Source organism: Oreochromis niloticus, linkage group LG8, assembly GCF_001858045.2.
Source record: "Oreochromis niloticus isolate F11D_XX linkage group LG8, O_niloticus_UMD_NMBU, whole genome shotgun sequence".
Taxonomy (NCBI): Eukaryota; Metazoa; Chordata; class Actinopteri; order Cichliformes; family Cichlidae; genus Oreochromis; species Oreochromis niloticus.
In genome coordinates, this window is record NC_031973.2 from 25,519,513 (window position 1) to 25,536,683 (window position 17,171).

General features: G+C 39.6%; 1 protein-coding gene across 2 annotated transcripts in view; it reads left to right on the forward strand.

The window, feature by feature from the left end:
* Window positions 1–2,520: 2,520 nt before the first annotated feature.
* The window catches only part of radil2b (Ras association and DIL domains 2b), a 38,022-nt gene continuing 23,371 nt past the window's right edge, over window positions 2,521–17,171 (forward strand). The window contains exons 1-5 of one of the 2 annotated variants that reach the window (XM_005447950.4): window positions 2,521–3,349; window positions 6,342–6,553; window positions 7,818–7,992; window positions 10,901–11,133; window positions 12,113–12,534. In XM_005447950.4, coding sequence (XP_005448007.1) covers window positions 3,222–3,349; window positions 6,342–6,553; window positions 7,818–7,992; window positions 10,901–11,133; window positions 12,113–12,534 — 1,170 coding nt within the window. In that variant the 5' untranslated portion in view covers window positions 2,521–3,221. The remainder of the gene's footprint in view (window positions 3,350–6,341; window positions 6,554–7,817; window positions 7,993–10,900; window positions 11,134–12,112; window positions 12,535–17,171) is intronic. The other variant, XM_013272196.3, reaches the window with a different exon arrangement.

A 17,171-nucleotide genomic window follows, 5' to 3' on the forward strand; every position in this document is an offset into this window, starting at 1 on the left:
TACTAGGTGGTTAGTGCTCCGTTAGTGTCGGTTTGTGCTGGTAAAATCATCGTTTGTATTGCTACGGTGTCAAGGATATTACACTTTTATTTAATAGGTCATTCAGAGTTCACGAGCCCCCCCCCCCCAAGCAACACGAAAATGGCCCAAAATAGGTCAAAACATGCCACAAAATGCTCGGGTGCGAGCGAGCGTTCCCTACGACATCTACATCACCCGGACGCTCACTCGCGCCCGTAAGCACGGGGGGCGTGCTCGACGCCCGTTACGTCATCGCGAAAAACTAAAACATTAATAACTGCAAAACCGTAGCAGCACAAATGTTAATTTTACCGGCACAAACAAGCACTAACCAAGCAGAGCATTTTGTGGCATGTTTTTTTTGTCCTATTTTGGGCCGTTTTTGTGTTGCTTGGACTGGTGAACTCTGAATGACCTATGAAATAAAAGTGTAATCACTTTGACACCATAGTGATACAAATGATGATTTTAACAGCACAAACCGACACAAACGGAGCATTATCCACCCAGTATACTTGATTTTATTTTGGGGGGTAAGTGGGGGTCACCTTCAGAGGTCGCCTGCATGACACACTCACACAGGCGAAGCTAAGTAAGCAGTGGACAGCTAACATTCTCCTAACTTGATACTGCAATAAAACAAATAAAATAAGTGTGCTATTCGGAGTGCGAATGAAATTTTAAACGCAGATGGGGCAATATTCAAATGTGCAGTAACATCGAATATGCAAATCAATGTTTCCAATGCTAGCTAAATGCTACAAAATGCTAAAACCTACAGAACACACACGGCCCATATATTTACCGGAAAAATATACGCCATATATTATCGCAAAGTACTAGTTAAATTATATTCTATTAAAAATACGAAGAAATTACCTTAACTCCAGCGGATGAATCATGATTAATCCCTCTTTCCAGACACGTGGCCAAAGCACACTGTGGCGTAGATGAAGAAGGCGAATGCGTATGCGCGAAGATTTTTTTCATTCTCTGCGCATGCTCAGAAAGGATGTGGAAAGGGCTCTTTGGATTTAATTAAATGTGTTCAATAAATTGAAAATATCACTATTATTTAACATTAAAACGGTTTAGAATTAATTAAATCAAATTTAAAAATATTAATTACACACATAAGATTAACAATTTTAAGTATATTGAACATAAAACTATGAATTAATTTTTAAAAAGCCCATGTTTCATTTTTTAGAGTGAAGCAGAAACCTATCTGCTGTTCTCCAAAAGTTGAATCTGTTCATCTGGACGTAGCGTTTTGTGGGAGAAACGTTTCGTCACTCATCCAAGTGACTTCTTCAGTCTCAGCTGACTGCAGGTTTCCCCAAACCTTATAAACAGTACATTTGCATAATGACTGAAACCAGCCCACTGAAGGAACAATGGGCTGGGAGGTCAGTTCCTTAATCATAATTATGCAAATTCCCATGACCATTGATCAACAATCACTGACCAAAACACACTGATCAAAGAACACTGATCAATGGCCATGAGTACCATTCACAGAGAGTTGGGGAATGGCTGCAATCACAGCATTGTAAGATGGCGAAAGATGTACCCTTAGGCCCCCTCCTCGATTCAGAGATGGTCTTTCCCTTTTCACGTAAATGGCCTCCTTGACTCCGTGCTCAAACCAGCGTTCCTCCCTGTCCAGGATGTGTACATCCTCATCATTGAAAGAGTGTCCACTGGCCTGTAGGTGTAAATAAACTGCAGAGTCCTGGCCTGATGAGGTTGCTCTTCTGTGTTGTGCCATCCGCTTCGCTAGAGGTTGTTTGGTTTCCCCGATGTATAAATCCTGGCAATCCTCCTGGCACTTAACAGCGTGCACTATGTTACTCTGTTTGTGTCGGGGGACCCGATCCTTGGGGTGGACCAGTTTTTGGCGCATAAGGGTACATCTTTCGCCATCTTACAATGCTGTGATTGCAGCCATTCCCCAACTCTCTGTGAATGGTACTCATGGCCATTGATCAGTGTTCTTTGATCAGTGGGTTTTGGTCAGTCATTGATCAATGGTCATGGGAATTTGCATAATTATGATTAAGGAACTGACCTCACAGCCCATTGTTCCTTCAGTGGGCTGGTTTCAGTCATTATGCAAATGTACTGTTATAAGGTTTGGGGAAACCTGCAGTCAGCTGAGACTGAAGAAGTCACTTGGATGAGTGACGAAACGTTTCTCCCACAAAACGCTACGTCCAGATGAACAGATTCAACTTTTGGAGATTTACTTTCCTGGATGATTGAGAATGCATCAAGACTATCTGCTGTTCAAATCTTCATTTTTTCGTGGGACCGCAAATCAGAACTACTTTGGCTTTGACTAGTTGGTATTGAAGGGTTGCACCCAGGCCCTGTATTAGATAAATAAGGACTCATTTGAAAGGTAAATCATTGTAAAAGTAGAACCTATTAGATTTAAGAATAAAAGAAAAAATCGGTAACTGTAAATTAAAATAATAGGCCTACATTAATAAAAATCCTGCAGTGATCTGTTTTCAGCCAGAAGATGGAGTGGTGGACACAGAAATGTTGGATTCACTCATTTCTCGAGCTCCTCTGTCTGCTTCAAGCACAGACGTGAACTTAGCACGTCTGCACTTTCACAGCAAGAAAAACAGTGCAGTCCTGGGAAAGCTGGGATTTAAAAGGTCAGACGAGTTCTTCAGTAAGGTTTTATTTTGAAAGTTTCAGTGCGGGTGGGCGGGTGTGTGCACCCTTGGCACTTTCAGGCAGTTGCGCTGTCGAAACACATCTGGAGAGCGGGTTCGTTATGAATTTGAAACAAGCTGCTTCCTTTGGAAGCGGACAGAATACGTCATAATGGCAGCAGTGTTCATCAGATGTGTCCGCTCCCCGGAATGACATCAGTAAGATATATTTCAATCACGTGTCAGCGTCCCAGAGACAGTTAAGAGATGAAGTTGTAACTGGAGAAGCTTCGTCGCTGTTGTTGGACTGAGCAGTCCGTCAACAGCTGGATGAGGGTTGGAAACATCTGCAGCGCTTATTCCGGAAAATGAAGCAGCAGATGGATGAATTTGCGCCTCCGTTCCTGAATGGAACATGTCAGGAATGATGCAAGGCATCACCGGCTGTTCTCCAGTGGAGCACGAGAATAACCCACTCTGATAATTTAGAGTAAAACAACTTTAACGTAGCACCAGGTGGATCAGACAGGAATGAGTCGGATTAAAGATTCCTCTGAGGAGCTGCGCTCTCTACCGCCAAGACCCCCGAACTTACCTGCAGCACTCCCAAAGAGACGGTTTGTCAGGCTGGGGAGGAAGGCCAGTGATGGCTCTCAGCAGTGAGTATGAAACACGTGCTAACGAATGCGTATTCGTGCCAAATTGTGTTCATATGCACACTACTTTAATTAACAAGTTGTTCACCTGACCAAACTTTTGCCTGCCTCAGTGCACCTTTACTTCTGTCTTCGTACTTCCTCTCATTTGATTGTATTGTTAGGCATGCTGTCTGACTGTTGTTGCATGCTGTTATGTATTCAAACCTGATGTGTCCTGGAACTTGCGATCCTCTAAGCCACTGGATATAACAAATTATGAGGACCGCATTCACACTGACAGACTTTGCGTATTTGAACTGTGAACTTGACTTTAATTGTAACAAAAACAGGTCTATGTTGATTGTTCACCTGACAAAACATTTGTATCCCCAAGTGCAAGATTACTTCTGTCTCGTTCTTTTGATTTGGATGTTTTGTATTTCATGTAATATTAGTATCAGTCACTGTGAACAGGAACTGATCGGGAATTTTAACCTTCAAGTGACTGAATGGGGTCATTTTTGGCTCAGTCGTGTTTTTACATGCATTTGTCAGTCTACTTCTCCTATAGCATTTCATAGTTCAATTTTCTACTTCTTACTTTTTTTGTAATGTTTTGCAGTCATCCATGGCTAACAGACCTACAGTAGTAAGAGTGGTAATGCTTTATAATATGGCCATCACTAAAGGTATGATCATCCTGTAATTAAATGGAATTTTGATGTATTTTATTTGAAATTACAATTTAATTATATTTAGATACAAATACTTAATGGTTGGTACACTTGAATAAGTGGGCAACAAGTCAGATTTTGATAGGAAGCAAACTCTAAGTAAATTTAAGTAGTATGTAAGTAATTTTAATTAATGAATACTTTATTTTAAATACTGCATAACTTCCTAGTTATTTAATGGAAAAACAAACATCTCACAGTGTAAGGTTACTATTACTTTTCGTTACTTTTCTGGGTGCAGGCAGATTATTTAGAGGCCTAACATTGCCAAACTTCTGAGTATTTCACAGGAAAGGAGACACAAATTATATATTATATTATGTAAGCAAGTACAGCGTGAGTAAAACTGGAAAACTGGAAATCTATCATGCACTGTAACATAATGAATATTAAATACCAATAGAAAAAAGTAAAGATGAAAAAAAGTATGTATACATATATATGTATAGAACAAACACAGTGTACTTGTGATGTAAGGTGGGAAATATTGTTTTCCCACAAAACCATCAGGTAATTGCACACAGCTCACTTAGGCCATATTTAAAATTACTTACAGGATAATTTCTGTCTCCTTTTCTGTAAAATACCTGTAAGTTAGGCAAGGTTAACCAACTCTAAAATGCAGCTCGCACTCTAAAAAGTACAGGGAAATTACACAGTACTTTAAATTACCTATATAGAACTTAAAATGACAGATACACAAGTTCTACCTACAGTATAATTATTTCTTTGTTCCCTGTAAAATCTGACTTGTTACCTTCTTAGGTATTTGTATGTAAATATACTTCCATTGTTATTTCAAATAAAATATATTGAAATATCATTTAATTACAGTTGAGGGCTGCACTATAAACTGTTACTGTAAGGTTTACTTCTCCAAAACCTTGAGGAAGAGTCATCAATTTTGCGCTCATCATCTGCGCACATCTTACATACATCTATTCAACCACTCATTGATGCAGATATCTAATCAGACAGTCACACTGCAGGAACTCTGTGTATTTAGCCATTTAGCCATAATTAAGGTGACCTACTGAATTTCAAACTGATCATGAGAATAGGGAAGAATGATGATTTAAGGGACTTTAGATGTGGCATGAAAATGAAAATGCCTTGTTGATGCCAGAGCTCAGAAGAAATGATCAGACTGCTTTGAGCTGATAAGAAGACCACAAACTGAAATAATAACCACTAATCAAGTTCACAACATATGTAACCTTGAAACAGATGGGTTACACCAGCAGAAGACCACACTGAGTACCAAACCTGTCAGCTAAGACCAGGAAAACTCAAACTATAGGTACACAACGAGAGCCATTACAAAAGTATTTCATCATAAAATAAAATGAGGTTTTAAATGAAAGATATTCAGCAAAATTCACCTTGCTCTACAGGGACTTATCCCTTGAAGAAACACAACCATATGACAAGTGTTTCAAAAAGATGCCAGCAGTGAAGCTGTACTAACACATACATGGACAATGATACTGTCCTACTGAAGTTCAGTTCAAAGTTGAAAAAGCTCAGGCAAATGGTTTTTCATTCAACGTGGACACATGAACTTAGGTTTGGTACAACTAGAGCCCTGCAGTATTGTTACACACTACACACACTACACACACTGCCCTACGATGAACTCAACTACTGGTGCTCCTCTTCCTTTTTAAAGACTATTGGCCTGATTCAGAAGCTGAACACCAAACTGAAAAAATGCCACTGCATATTTCTTCTACAAATAAACCCACATTTTAAGCTGAGAGAACTTGAAGGAGCTTTCATTATCCTCTAATGCAACTGCTTATGTGCCATGTAAGACTTTAACTAGGAGTGCTAAGATTATTAATCTGACATGTAAAATCGTTTATTTCCAAGTGGTGGCGTAACTGCAGAGAACCTTTGAACCATAATGATAAGTAGCTTAGAGGCTCAGTCAGAAGTAAAGCAACATTTGATTATTTCATTAATGTCCCAAGAGAGCTTAGAGAGGCATGGTGAAGGAAACCAGACAGCACTGCATTACGGACAGAACGGTATGTGCCTAGCATATGTGCTGCTCTGGAGAATGGACATGATATTTTATGGATCTTCGATTTGATTCAATTTGCTTTTTCTAATATCTTTGTTTTGGTTCCTCTGTTTGTGGCTGATGATTGCCTGATTGATTGAAGACACAAACATGTCTTCCTTGATCTTGAACCGATGTGATGGCTTTATCAGTCCTCCAGCTGGTAAGTGTTCAAAAACTTTCTCAAACACTCTTTTTTTACTTTTTTATTTAGCAGTTCAGCTTCATCCACTGGAAGTTCATCCACCAGCAGATCTGCTGAGGGTGTGGCCATAAGACAGCCCTGCAAAAGCCGCATTCGTCGGAACACCCACCGCCTCTCAGGTGTCTTTCTCCGCACCCCCACCTCCACCTCCACCTCAGGCTCCATGGCACTGACTGCAGGACTCAAGTCATCATTGTCTGTCCACGCCAGGAAGGGAAGCAGTACGTTGCACTGACTTTACTTTCTCTCTGCATGTTTACACTCAGGATTTGTTGTCATCGGAAGGGTGCTGATACTACAGCTAGTGTATTTAGCATAAATCACTTGTGGCTCTGCGATGATGTGCAAGAGGATGACCGCAATGATGTCATCAGGGCTATTTTGGCACTAGTTTGCAACCTCTTTAGATTTATACCAAAATCTTGCATGCAGTATTTTAAAGGCTGAACCAGTTTAGAAAATAAAAGTTAGAGTAGCTCTTCCTCTGCTGTTTTCATTTTAATAATAATTGTTTTGATTAAATCAAACAATACCACTGAGTTCAATTGGCCGCATCAATTGTGCAGTTTGTGTTATAAAGAAGTCGTGGACAATATTCATCAGCGGGTCACTGATGTACAGTAAGTGGCTGTGGCTCAGGAGGTAGAGCAGGTCATCTACTATCGGAAGGCAGGAAGTTTGATTCCTAGCCAGCCAAAGTGTCCTTGGGCAAGATGCTGAACCTGAGTGAACCTGAGCTGCTCCCATTGTGTTCACTGGAGTGAGAATGTTAGATAGAGAGCACTTGGATGTAGAAATAAATGCTAGTGTGATTATATAGTGCTTTGAGTGTTCACGTAGAGTAAAAAAGTGCTATATGGGAACCACTGCACTGTACATTAATTCTCACCATATTTTTATTACATTGTCCTTCAATTTTTGGAATGTCACAAAAACAAAATGCATTCATTCAAGTGCAAATATGCATTCTTAAATTGGTTAAAATGGCTTTGAATGGCAGTCCTGCTAAAGAGAAGCTGAGGAGCCAGCCTAAACTGCATCAGTTAGCATTAAACTTGTTTTACTGCATACTTTTTTACTAATGCTCCGTCAAGGGGGACCTGTTATACTTTTTCAGGCTTCAGGCTGTTCTATCCACTCAATTTCTCACAGTTTTCCTTCTACTCTTGGCTCTATATGATATCAAGACAGAGTAGATATACCGAAACTGGCCCTGAGCACAGAAGCCCCACCAACCGTCTGTTCAAACCTTTTGTTTTTTAATGGGCAGCAACTCAGAGGAAACCTGACTTAAAGAATGAGGTTAAAAAAAATGTAAATATAGAATTTACTAAATGTGAATCATACAAAGCTACTCTAGCAGAGTTAAGAATAAAATATGGAGCTCCTTTAATAAAAAATAATTTTTGTAATCACATGTAAAAGTTTGGCCTTTTACCAAACCACAACTGAGAAAAGCATTAAACCTCCCTTCCCTTTCTGCAGTGATCTCTGCAGATGCTTTAATTGCAGAAGACCCATCTGAGCTGTCCAACCAGATAACTGCCCCAGGAATCCTGAAGATCTTTGGAAATGAAATCCTGGAAGGAGCTCACTATAAAAGCGTCCTCGCCACCACGCACTCCAGTGCAAAAGAGCTTGTCAAAGAGGCCCTTGAACGGTGAGACCATATGTTATCTGGGAACGTGCGTCTGCCTGCCATGTGTGCCTGCTTTGTGTGTTTGCTCATGAGCCTGGCTAAGTTATGTATATCCATATGCTTCTTCTGCTGGAGCGGAGTTTGTATATCAAAGCAGTCAGAATGGTTTTATAGACCGGCTATAGTGGCTGATGAAAGGTTAGAGCATTTATGTTTCTGTGATTAGTATTGTATATTTCAGATGAACAAAGTTGATTTGACCCGTTGCTCTGTTTGTTATAACTGCAGTATAGTGCACACAGTGCCGCTGAGTTAGTATTGCTGAAAAGGACCAGAGAAAACCACAGGCTTGTGTTAAAGACAGCCAATGTCGGCCCAGCTCCGAGGCAGCCTCTAGAGAATCAGTGTCTGTCAGCCTTTGCTTATATTTCAGCCAAAAAACATAATGGGATGATTAATGCAAGCGGTATTCACTTTGTAGAGGAAGGAGTAAATCATGACTCTTTTCTCTTAGTGAAAATAATTCTCTGGAGCAGTGACATTTAAATATGCCATTACTACATTATACATTTAGTAACGGTTCAGCAAACAGTCTCAAAGAGTTCTTTTTTTTGTGATGAAAACAGGTTTATTGTAATATTCATAAGATACTGCTTTGACTACTTCAAAGAAACAGAATAAAAGGAGGGTTTGTTACATCTGGAAGACAAATGTGTCAAAGCTGCATTAATTCTTTTAATGTTAACCATTGACCCATTACAATATGTAAAGTTAAAAATGGTGCCAACAGTGAAGAAACCACTAAGAATTACCCCTTGTTTCTACAGCTTCCACTAATTATACCAAACATTTTAGCCTCTTGGAGCTAATTGTTGAGTTTCTAACGGCCTGCAGCATTTTTTACTTGGTTTACTCCCAGCAAACCTATTTCCAGCTCTTAAAAACCCACTACATGCACGGCAACAAAGACAGACATAGTTAGCAACTAGCTGGCAAAGAAAGTTGGGTTTTAGCATCTTTAAATACAGATATTTCCCTCAGGGGCCAATGGAAATAGAATGAATGCCGAAAGGAAAGTGAATATTGAATTAACATTCAACAAGCAAGCACAAAACAACTCCAAAGTTAAATATTAATACTGTTGTATGGACAAATGTGCAACTAGTTGCTAAGAAATATATGCACACATAATAGTTTGTCAATGATATGTTAAATTTGTTAGGTTGGATGTATGCCCTCTACATAAAAAGATGAAAAAGTGAAGCAGGCTTAAAGGCTTGAAGATTTAGTTAACAGGCAATGCTTGCTAACATTAGCAGTAGAGTACTGGCTTAGCAAACAGTAAGTTAGTCAGTTTGACTTATTTGACCTAGTGTTTGTTTTTCAGTGAAGGTTTATCAGTCAAAATTATATTGATAATTTGTAAAGTATGTACAGTACCGTGCAAAAGTCTGGAGTCTCAGCTGATTTATTTGCATTTTGTTTCCAAAGATGCAGACTTTCTTTTAAATTGTGTTTTTATTAGCAATAGAGCTCCAGATTTTCTAAAGGTCTTTTAGTTTTCCTCTTGACGATAGCTGCTGATTCAGTCCAGGCCTTGTACCCGACCATTTTCAGAGGAAAGTTTTGGGGGGTTTTTTGTTTTTTTCTAAAGCCACTTAACACTGATAAATGAATCTAATTCAAGGGATGAATCAGTGTTGTGTCTACACATAATAGACAACTTAGCAAAGAACAGTAAACTTTGTTACTAACAGCCTGTCACAAGGACAGAATTTGTTCCCATTTTTTTAGTTGAACCTACAAAAGTGCCAAGGATAACAAAATCTAAGGGGCATAAAACTGTATTTTTGTACCAACAGAGTGATTCCCAGAAAAATATTAGCCTGAAATTTGACATATCTCAGCACTATGCAGTGTGTCCTTAAAAAATGTTGAGGAAACTGGACAAGTGATGGATGAAAGAAGATGTGCCAGATGAACATAATCTAAAAGTCATGTTCTTAAGAAACTGGAAAAACCTGACACAGGGTTAGAGAGATGCATCTCACCCTTTAATTGAACCATCTACTGTTCACTGAAGCATCATCAGAAATTGTTTCAGTGGAGAGCTCAAAAAGTGATTCTTAAGGAAGGAATAATAATGAATAATACCAAACATTTTGCAAATGCGATAAGCAAACCTGGATAGAAAAACAATGTAATCAGTAAACTGCTGCACTTCCTTTACATTATACTTGTAAAGTATAAAGAAATTAGTTGCATTTTTACATAGTACTGAATGTAATGTATATAAACACTTATGTGAAAGCGGTTGCTTTTGGTGATGAGCTAATATTGCACTCAGGAACAGTCTCTCTCATTTGTGCAAGCATTTTTGAGCTCAGTATTAAGTTTTGCAATTTGCAGTCACTTCTTTCAAGAATTTTGTTTCTATACACAGCAGAAGGGTGTTTTACACAAGAAACATTTAATAAACCCACTGTGAAGAAACAAGCATAGTTCGCTGCTAACAAGCAAACACAAACCTTTAGAAGTTATAATGCTAAATATTTCCTGGGTGGAGCTTATGGAAACCAAAAAGAGCCAAAAAGAGAATGAATAGTGAATTCAATTAAATGTAATTAAGCTGTATAGCCTGTGTAGCTAGGCAACTTTGAGTTAAGAACTGTAATAATTCTGTATACAGTGTGACGGTGACATGTTTAGCATCATGTTTGCTATTAGTTAGCTGGTTATTTGCTAACGTTAGCTTTGCTTCTGAATTTAATGTTTAATTTAAAGTCTCACGAGAATTAATGATATTGTCCATTATTGTTGACAGAAAGGTGAGACAGTCTCAGTAGAAATTGATGTGTTTTGCTGCCTACTGTTTCAGTGCTCTGTCTCTGGGTTTGAAAGGGTGATAACATGGCTAACTGTGATCTAGGTATGGCCTGAGAAAGGAGGAAGCGGAGTCCTACGTTCTCTGTGACACCATTGGTTCCATTAGTAATCATCCTTGGAGAACAGAAGGTTTCCGAGTACTGGGCGACCATGAAAAACCCCTCCTCCTGCAGTCGCTGTGGAAACCCAGAGACGGTTTGGCAAGACGATTCGAAATCCAGAAGAGAAGTTCAGTAGAGGAGAAGACATCCAAAGAGAAGGATACCATCACTGCTGGTACGCTATAGCCACAGGGCCATAGGGAGTGATCACTGCACACTACACCACATCCTGAACCAGGGTGCATGCCCTGGAATAGGAGTTTTCACCAGTAAATGAAGCATTGTCAGTGTTAAGGCCAGTTTTAAAGTTCTCACAGTAAAAATGTGGTTTGTTGGCACGTTGTTGTTCCAGTGAAAGTAGGCCAAGCCACATAGGCCAAGCTATATTTTAATAGGTCTACTATTTCTTTTTTTCCTTTCTTTTCAATTTCTGCTAGAAATTTGGGGATCACATTTGCTCTCAGTTCCATTAAAATGTTCTTTAAAACTTTAAATGTAATGGATGTCGCAGACACACTTGTTTAATTAGATTTCTTCCAGTGACACACCCTATCTTTTGTACTTAACTGCTTGCTGCTAAATGCTGTAAAAGATTTACACTGCTAAAATATCTCATTGGCTTTACAAGGCATGATGTGACAGAAGAAAAACACCAGAACTTTCCACAGATACCTAACACAAACGCTCCATGGTACTGTAACAGCACTGGCTGGACTATTTTCTACAATCATTTCTACTAGGGGGCCCAGCTGTGGTTGACACAGCTGTGTTCGTAGTGTAAGACTGTGTCCTGTTATGTGTTTTGCTTTTATGAATGGCACAGCTTGTGATGGCCTTCTATCGGTGTCAGCTTGTAGATGCCTGCTGCGGGGATGACGTTTTTTCTCCTTTTTTTCCATGAGCTCTGTCTTTATTTCCACTGAGGTCTGTTTCCTGTATGGTGCTTCTCTGTGTTCATTCTGGCATAAACACACCATGGACAAATGACCGAGGCTCACACACACCTCACCTTGCTTCAGGAAGAAAAAATGGGTGGTGCTCTATCACCACATTCCATTAGCCCTGAGCTCTGTATATTTTTACTGCAGCTCAGTTTGGATGTAGTTAGAACGCTATTCCCAGCTCTCTTATTTGTTTATTCATCTCCCTCTTAGGTATCAATGCTCAGGCTCGTAAGCTGCAGAAGAGCCGCTCCAGAGTGACCTCCACCCTCATAGAGAGAACCATGAGCCGGAGCCAGAAACTGTGGAGGAGCAAAAGTGAGATGGACCTCTTAGAGACCAAACACGACACAGATCACGAAAAACGTGTCAAGGATGAAAGCGAGTGCCTGAATCAAACGTCAGTGCAAAGCTTTGAGCATCCAGAACAGAATCACATTCACAGCCTTGCAGCTCCCTCCGAGGGGGCCAAAACAGAGACCCTCTGTCCGTCAAAGCCGAGAGGTGAGCAGGAAGGAGAGGAGTCGGAGAGGGAGGAGACGGAGAGCAGTGACGATAACACCACACAGTACTCTATTCACCCTCCTCACGACTGTCCATACCTGCTACTGCTGCAGGGCTACAACCCCACGCAGGTATCATATCCAAACACACGCTCTGCATCTGACCCTGAAAAGCAGTTTTCCAATCATATGTCAGCAGCAGTAGGAAACAGTAATGCCTGTCAGTGCTTTGGCTTTTTATACATGTTCGAGTGTTGAACTCGTCCATTTAAAGAGTTTAGTACCGGGTGAGTGGTGTTTTTATATGATAAAAAAAACTAAAAAGACAATGGTGTAAGTGTAGGGAACGGGTTATCTGATTTCATTTTTATTTTTTCTGGCAATTTGCCTCTTCGGCCAATAGGGCAAAACAGGAAACATGCAGAAAGTGGTAACCAAACTGAAAAACTTGTGGTTACACTATGTACTTTAGCTACTGTTTTATTTACCTCACAAACTTCAGCAACAACCAAGCTTTACTTACCATAGAGGTCATTATTTATATGATCGCACTAAATTGATGTAAACTAGCGGTGTATTTTACAGTGTCATTGTATTAGCATTACTGATGCACACAAGCTGAACTGGCTTTAAAGTGTCATGACAATTCAGCTGTTACATAAAGTTTATCTTTATAGTTAAGTAATCAATGCTTTAAAAATTTTCCCAGGGGAAAAAATTTGAATTATGCTCATGAAAGGTGAATCCCAAACTATATTTCAAGTTATTATTACCACCTAACTTTGATGTCCTCTACTGCTACTGCCAGAGCTCCCTCATTTATTTGTTCTAATAAGTTGAAATAGCTATCATATTATGTTTACAGAACCAACAGCATAACAATACACTACATGCAGACCTAAAAAGTGTGTATGTGCAACATTTTAAAAAACTGTCCTGTTCATAATAACTACACATGTGTTTTTACTTACTGTGTGGAAGTTTGTCCTGGATGCTAACTGAGTTTGGGTAACACTACCAACTGTTCACTCCCACAAAAGAAACAGAAAAACAACAATAATGGCAGACAATAGTATTGGCAAACTCGTTCGGTTATTTCCCTTAAATTTTCTTCTTCGGCATTGCCACTGCTGATCATCTGCCTCTGTTTGGGCCTTGACCAATCTGGAGATTCTTGATCCATATGCTTGGCAAAGATGTAACACTCCTCATTTATCCTGGTTTGGGACCAGCATGATCACTACATTGACCCCTCACCCTCCACTGTATTGTTTTTTCTCTTAAATAAATCGTATTAGTTTCACTCCATATATTTTCCCAATGCAGCTACTCTGTATTGGCTCTATGGCCCACCAAAGGGGCTCACCTCACACTTCCTAAATATAGCCTGTATGTATAAGATGGACAAAGCCACTGTGAGGTCACCCATTGGTTAGTGAGGTCTCATTCTGAAGTCTCAAGCAAAGCATTTTTCTTGTGTCCCTTTTGGAGCTTAAACCAGACAATTCAATTAAATTTCATTTATACAGCGCCAAATCACAACAACAGTGGCCTCAAGGCCAGGGGCGGATCTAGAAGGGTGGCATGGGGTGGCAACTGCCACCCTAAAATGATCCCTTGCCACCCCAAGTGCCACCCCAGTTTTGCATATGACAGTGTTGTTTATTAAAATAAGATAGCATTAACAGTTTGAGCGTAGTTACAGTCAACAGTGAATATAAATGCTAAAACTGAATATATTGCATAGTTTTCCCCCCCTCTACCATTAACAAATGGTTCAGCCCATTGCAGGACCGGCTTTTTTCTTGTTATCAGTAGCAAAACAAAAAAACAAAAAAACAAACTAAAAACCAGCAATAAACAACTTAAACATAAAAAATCACAAAGAAAGAACAATACAGTATCCACATCTGAACCAAAGAGTAAAACAGTGAAATGTGGATTATTAAATATTAGGTCTCTCTCCTCCAAGTCTCTGTTAGTACATGACTTAATAATTGATCAACAAATCGATTTACTCTGCCTTACAGAAACCTGGTTGCAGCAGGATGAGTATGTTAGTTTAAATGAATCAACACCCCCGAGTCATTCTAACTACCAGAAATCCCGAAGCACAGGCCGAGGTGGCGGTGTGGCAGCAATTTTTCACACCAGCCTATTAATTAACGAAAGACCAAGACAGACTTTTAATTCATTTGAAAGCCTGATGCTTAGCCTCGTCCACCCCAGCTGTAAAACTCAGAAACCAGTCTTACTTGTTATCATCTATCGTCCACCTGGGCCTTACACAGAGTTTCTCTCTGATTTCTCAGACTTTTTATCTGATTTAGTGCTCAGCTCAGATAAAATAATTATTGTGGGTGATTTTAACATCCATGTAGATGCTAAAAATGACAGCCTCAACATCGCATTTAATCTGTTACTAGACTCAATTGGCTTCTCTCAAAATGTAAAAGAACCCACCCACCACTTTAATCACACTCTAGATCTTGTTTTAACATATGGCATAGAAACTGGACATTTAACAGTGTTTCCTGAAAACCCTCTGCTGTCTGATCATTTCCTGATAACATTTACATTTACAATAATTGATTACACAGCAGTGGAGAGTAGACTTTATCAAAGTAGATGTCTTTCTGAAAGTGCTGTAACTAAGTTTAAGAATATAATCCACCCACTGTTACCATCTTCAATGCCCTGTACCAACATAGAGCAGAGCAGCTATCTGAACGCTACTCCAACAGAGGTCGATTATCTTGTTAATAATTTTACCTCCTCACTACGTACGACTCTGGATACTGTAGCTCCTGTGAAAACTAAGGCCTCAAATCCAAAGTCCCTGACTCCGTGGTATAATTCTCAAACACGTAGCCTAAAGCAGATAACTCGTAAGCTGGAGAGGAAATGGCGTGTCACAAATTTAGAGGATCATCATTTAGCCTGGAGAAATAGTTTGCTGCTTTATAAGAAAGCCCTCCGCAAAGCCAGAACATCTTACTATTCGTCACTGATTGAAGAAAATAAGAACAACCCCAGGTTTCTCTTCAGCACTGTAGCCAGGCTGACAAAAAGTCAGAGCTCTACTGAGCCAACCATCCCTTTAACGTTAACTAGTAATGACTTCATGAACTTCTTCACAAATAAAATTTTTATCATTAGAGAAAAAATTACCAATAATCATCCCACAGATGTAATATTATCTACAGCTACTTTTAGTACCATCGATGTTAAGTTAGACTCTTTTTCTCCAATTGATCTTTCTGAGTTAACTTCAATAATTAATTCCTCCAAACCATCAACGTGTCTTTTAGACCCCATTCCTACAAAACTGCTCAAAGAAGTCCTGCCATTAATTAATTCTTCGATCTTAAATATGATCAACCTATCTCTAATAATCGGCTATGTACCACAGGCCTTCAAGCTGGCTGTAGTTAAACCTTTACTTAAAAAGCCATCTCTAGACCCAGCTGTCTTAGCTAATTATAGGCCAATCTCCAACCTTCCTTTCATATCAAAAATCCTTGAAAGAGTAGTTGTCAAACAGCTAACAGATCATCTGCAGAGGAATGGCTTATTTGAAGCGTTTCAGTCAGGTTTCAGAGCTCATCACAGCACAGAAACAGCTTTAGTGAAGGTTACAAATGATCTTCTTATGGCCTCTGACAGTGGACTCATCTCTGTGCTTGTCCTGCTAGACCTCAGTGCTGCGTTCGATACTGTTGACCATAATATCCTATTAGAGCGATTAGAACATGCTGTAGGTATTACAGGTACTGCACTGCAGTGGTTTGTATCATATCTATCTAATAGACTCCAGTTTGTACATGTAAATGGAGAGTCCTCTTCAGACACTAAGGTCAATTATGGTGTTCCACAGGGTTCAGTGCTAGGACCAATTCTATTTACATTATACATGCTTCCCTTAGGCAACATCATTAGAAGACATAGCATAAATTTTCACTGCTATGCAGATGACACGCAGCTCTATCTATCCATGAAGCCAGGTAACACACACCAATTAGTTAAACTGCAGGAATGTCTTAAAGACATAAAGACCTGGATGGCCGCTAACTTTCTGCTTCTTAATTCAGATAAAACTGAGGTTATTGTACTCGGCCCTGAAAATCTTAGAAATATGGTATCTAAGCAGATTCTTACTCTGGATGGCATTACCTTGGCCTCCAGTAACACTGTGAGGAACCTTGGAGTCATTTTTGACCAGGACATGTCCTTCAATGCACATATTAAACAAATATGTAAGACTGCTTTCTTCCATTTGCGCAACATCTCTAAAATTAGAAATATCCTGTCTCAGAGTGATGCTGAAAAACTAGTTCATGCATTTATTACTTCCAGGCTGGACTACTGTAATTCACTATTATCAGGAAGTCCTAAAAACTCGCTGAGAAGCCTTCAGCTAATCCAAAATGCTGCAGCAAGAGTACTGACAGGGACTAGAAAGAGAGAGCATATTTCTCCTGTTTTGGCTTCCCTTCATTGGCTTCCTGTTAAATCCAGAATTGATTTCAAAATCCTGCTCCTCACATACAAGGTCTTAAATAATCAGGCCCCATCTTATCTTAATGACCTTGTAGTACCATATCACCCTATTAGAGCACTTCGCTCTTGCACTGCAGGCCTACTTGTTGTTCCTAGAGTATTTAAAAGTAGAATGGGAGGCAGAGCCTTCAGTTTTCAGGCCCCTCTTCTGTGGAACCAACTTCCAGTTTGGATTCGGGAGACAGACACTATCTCTACTTTCAAGATTA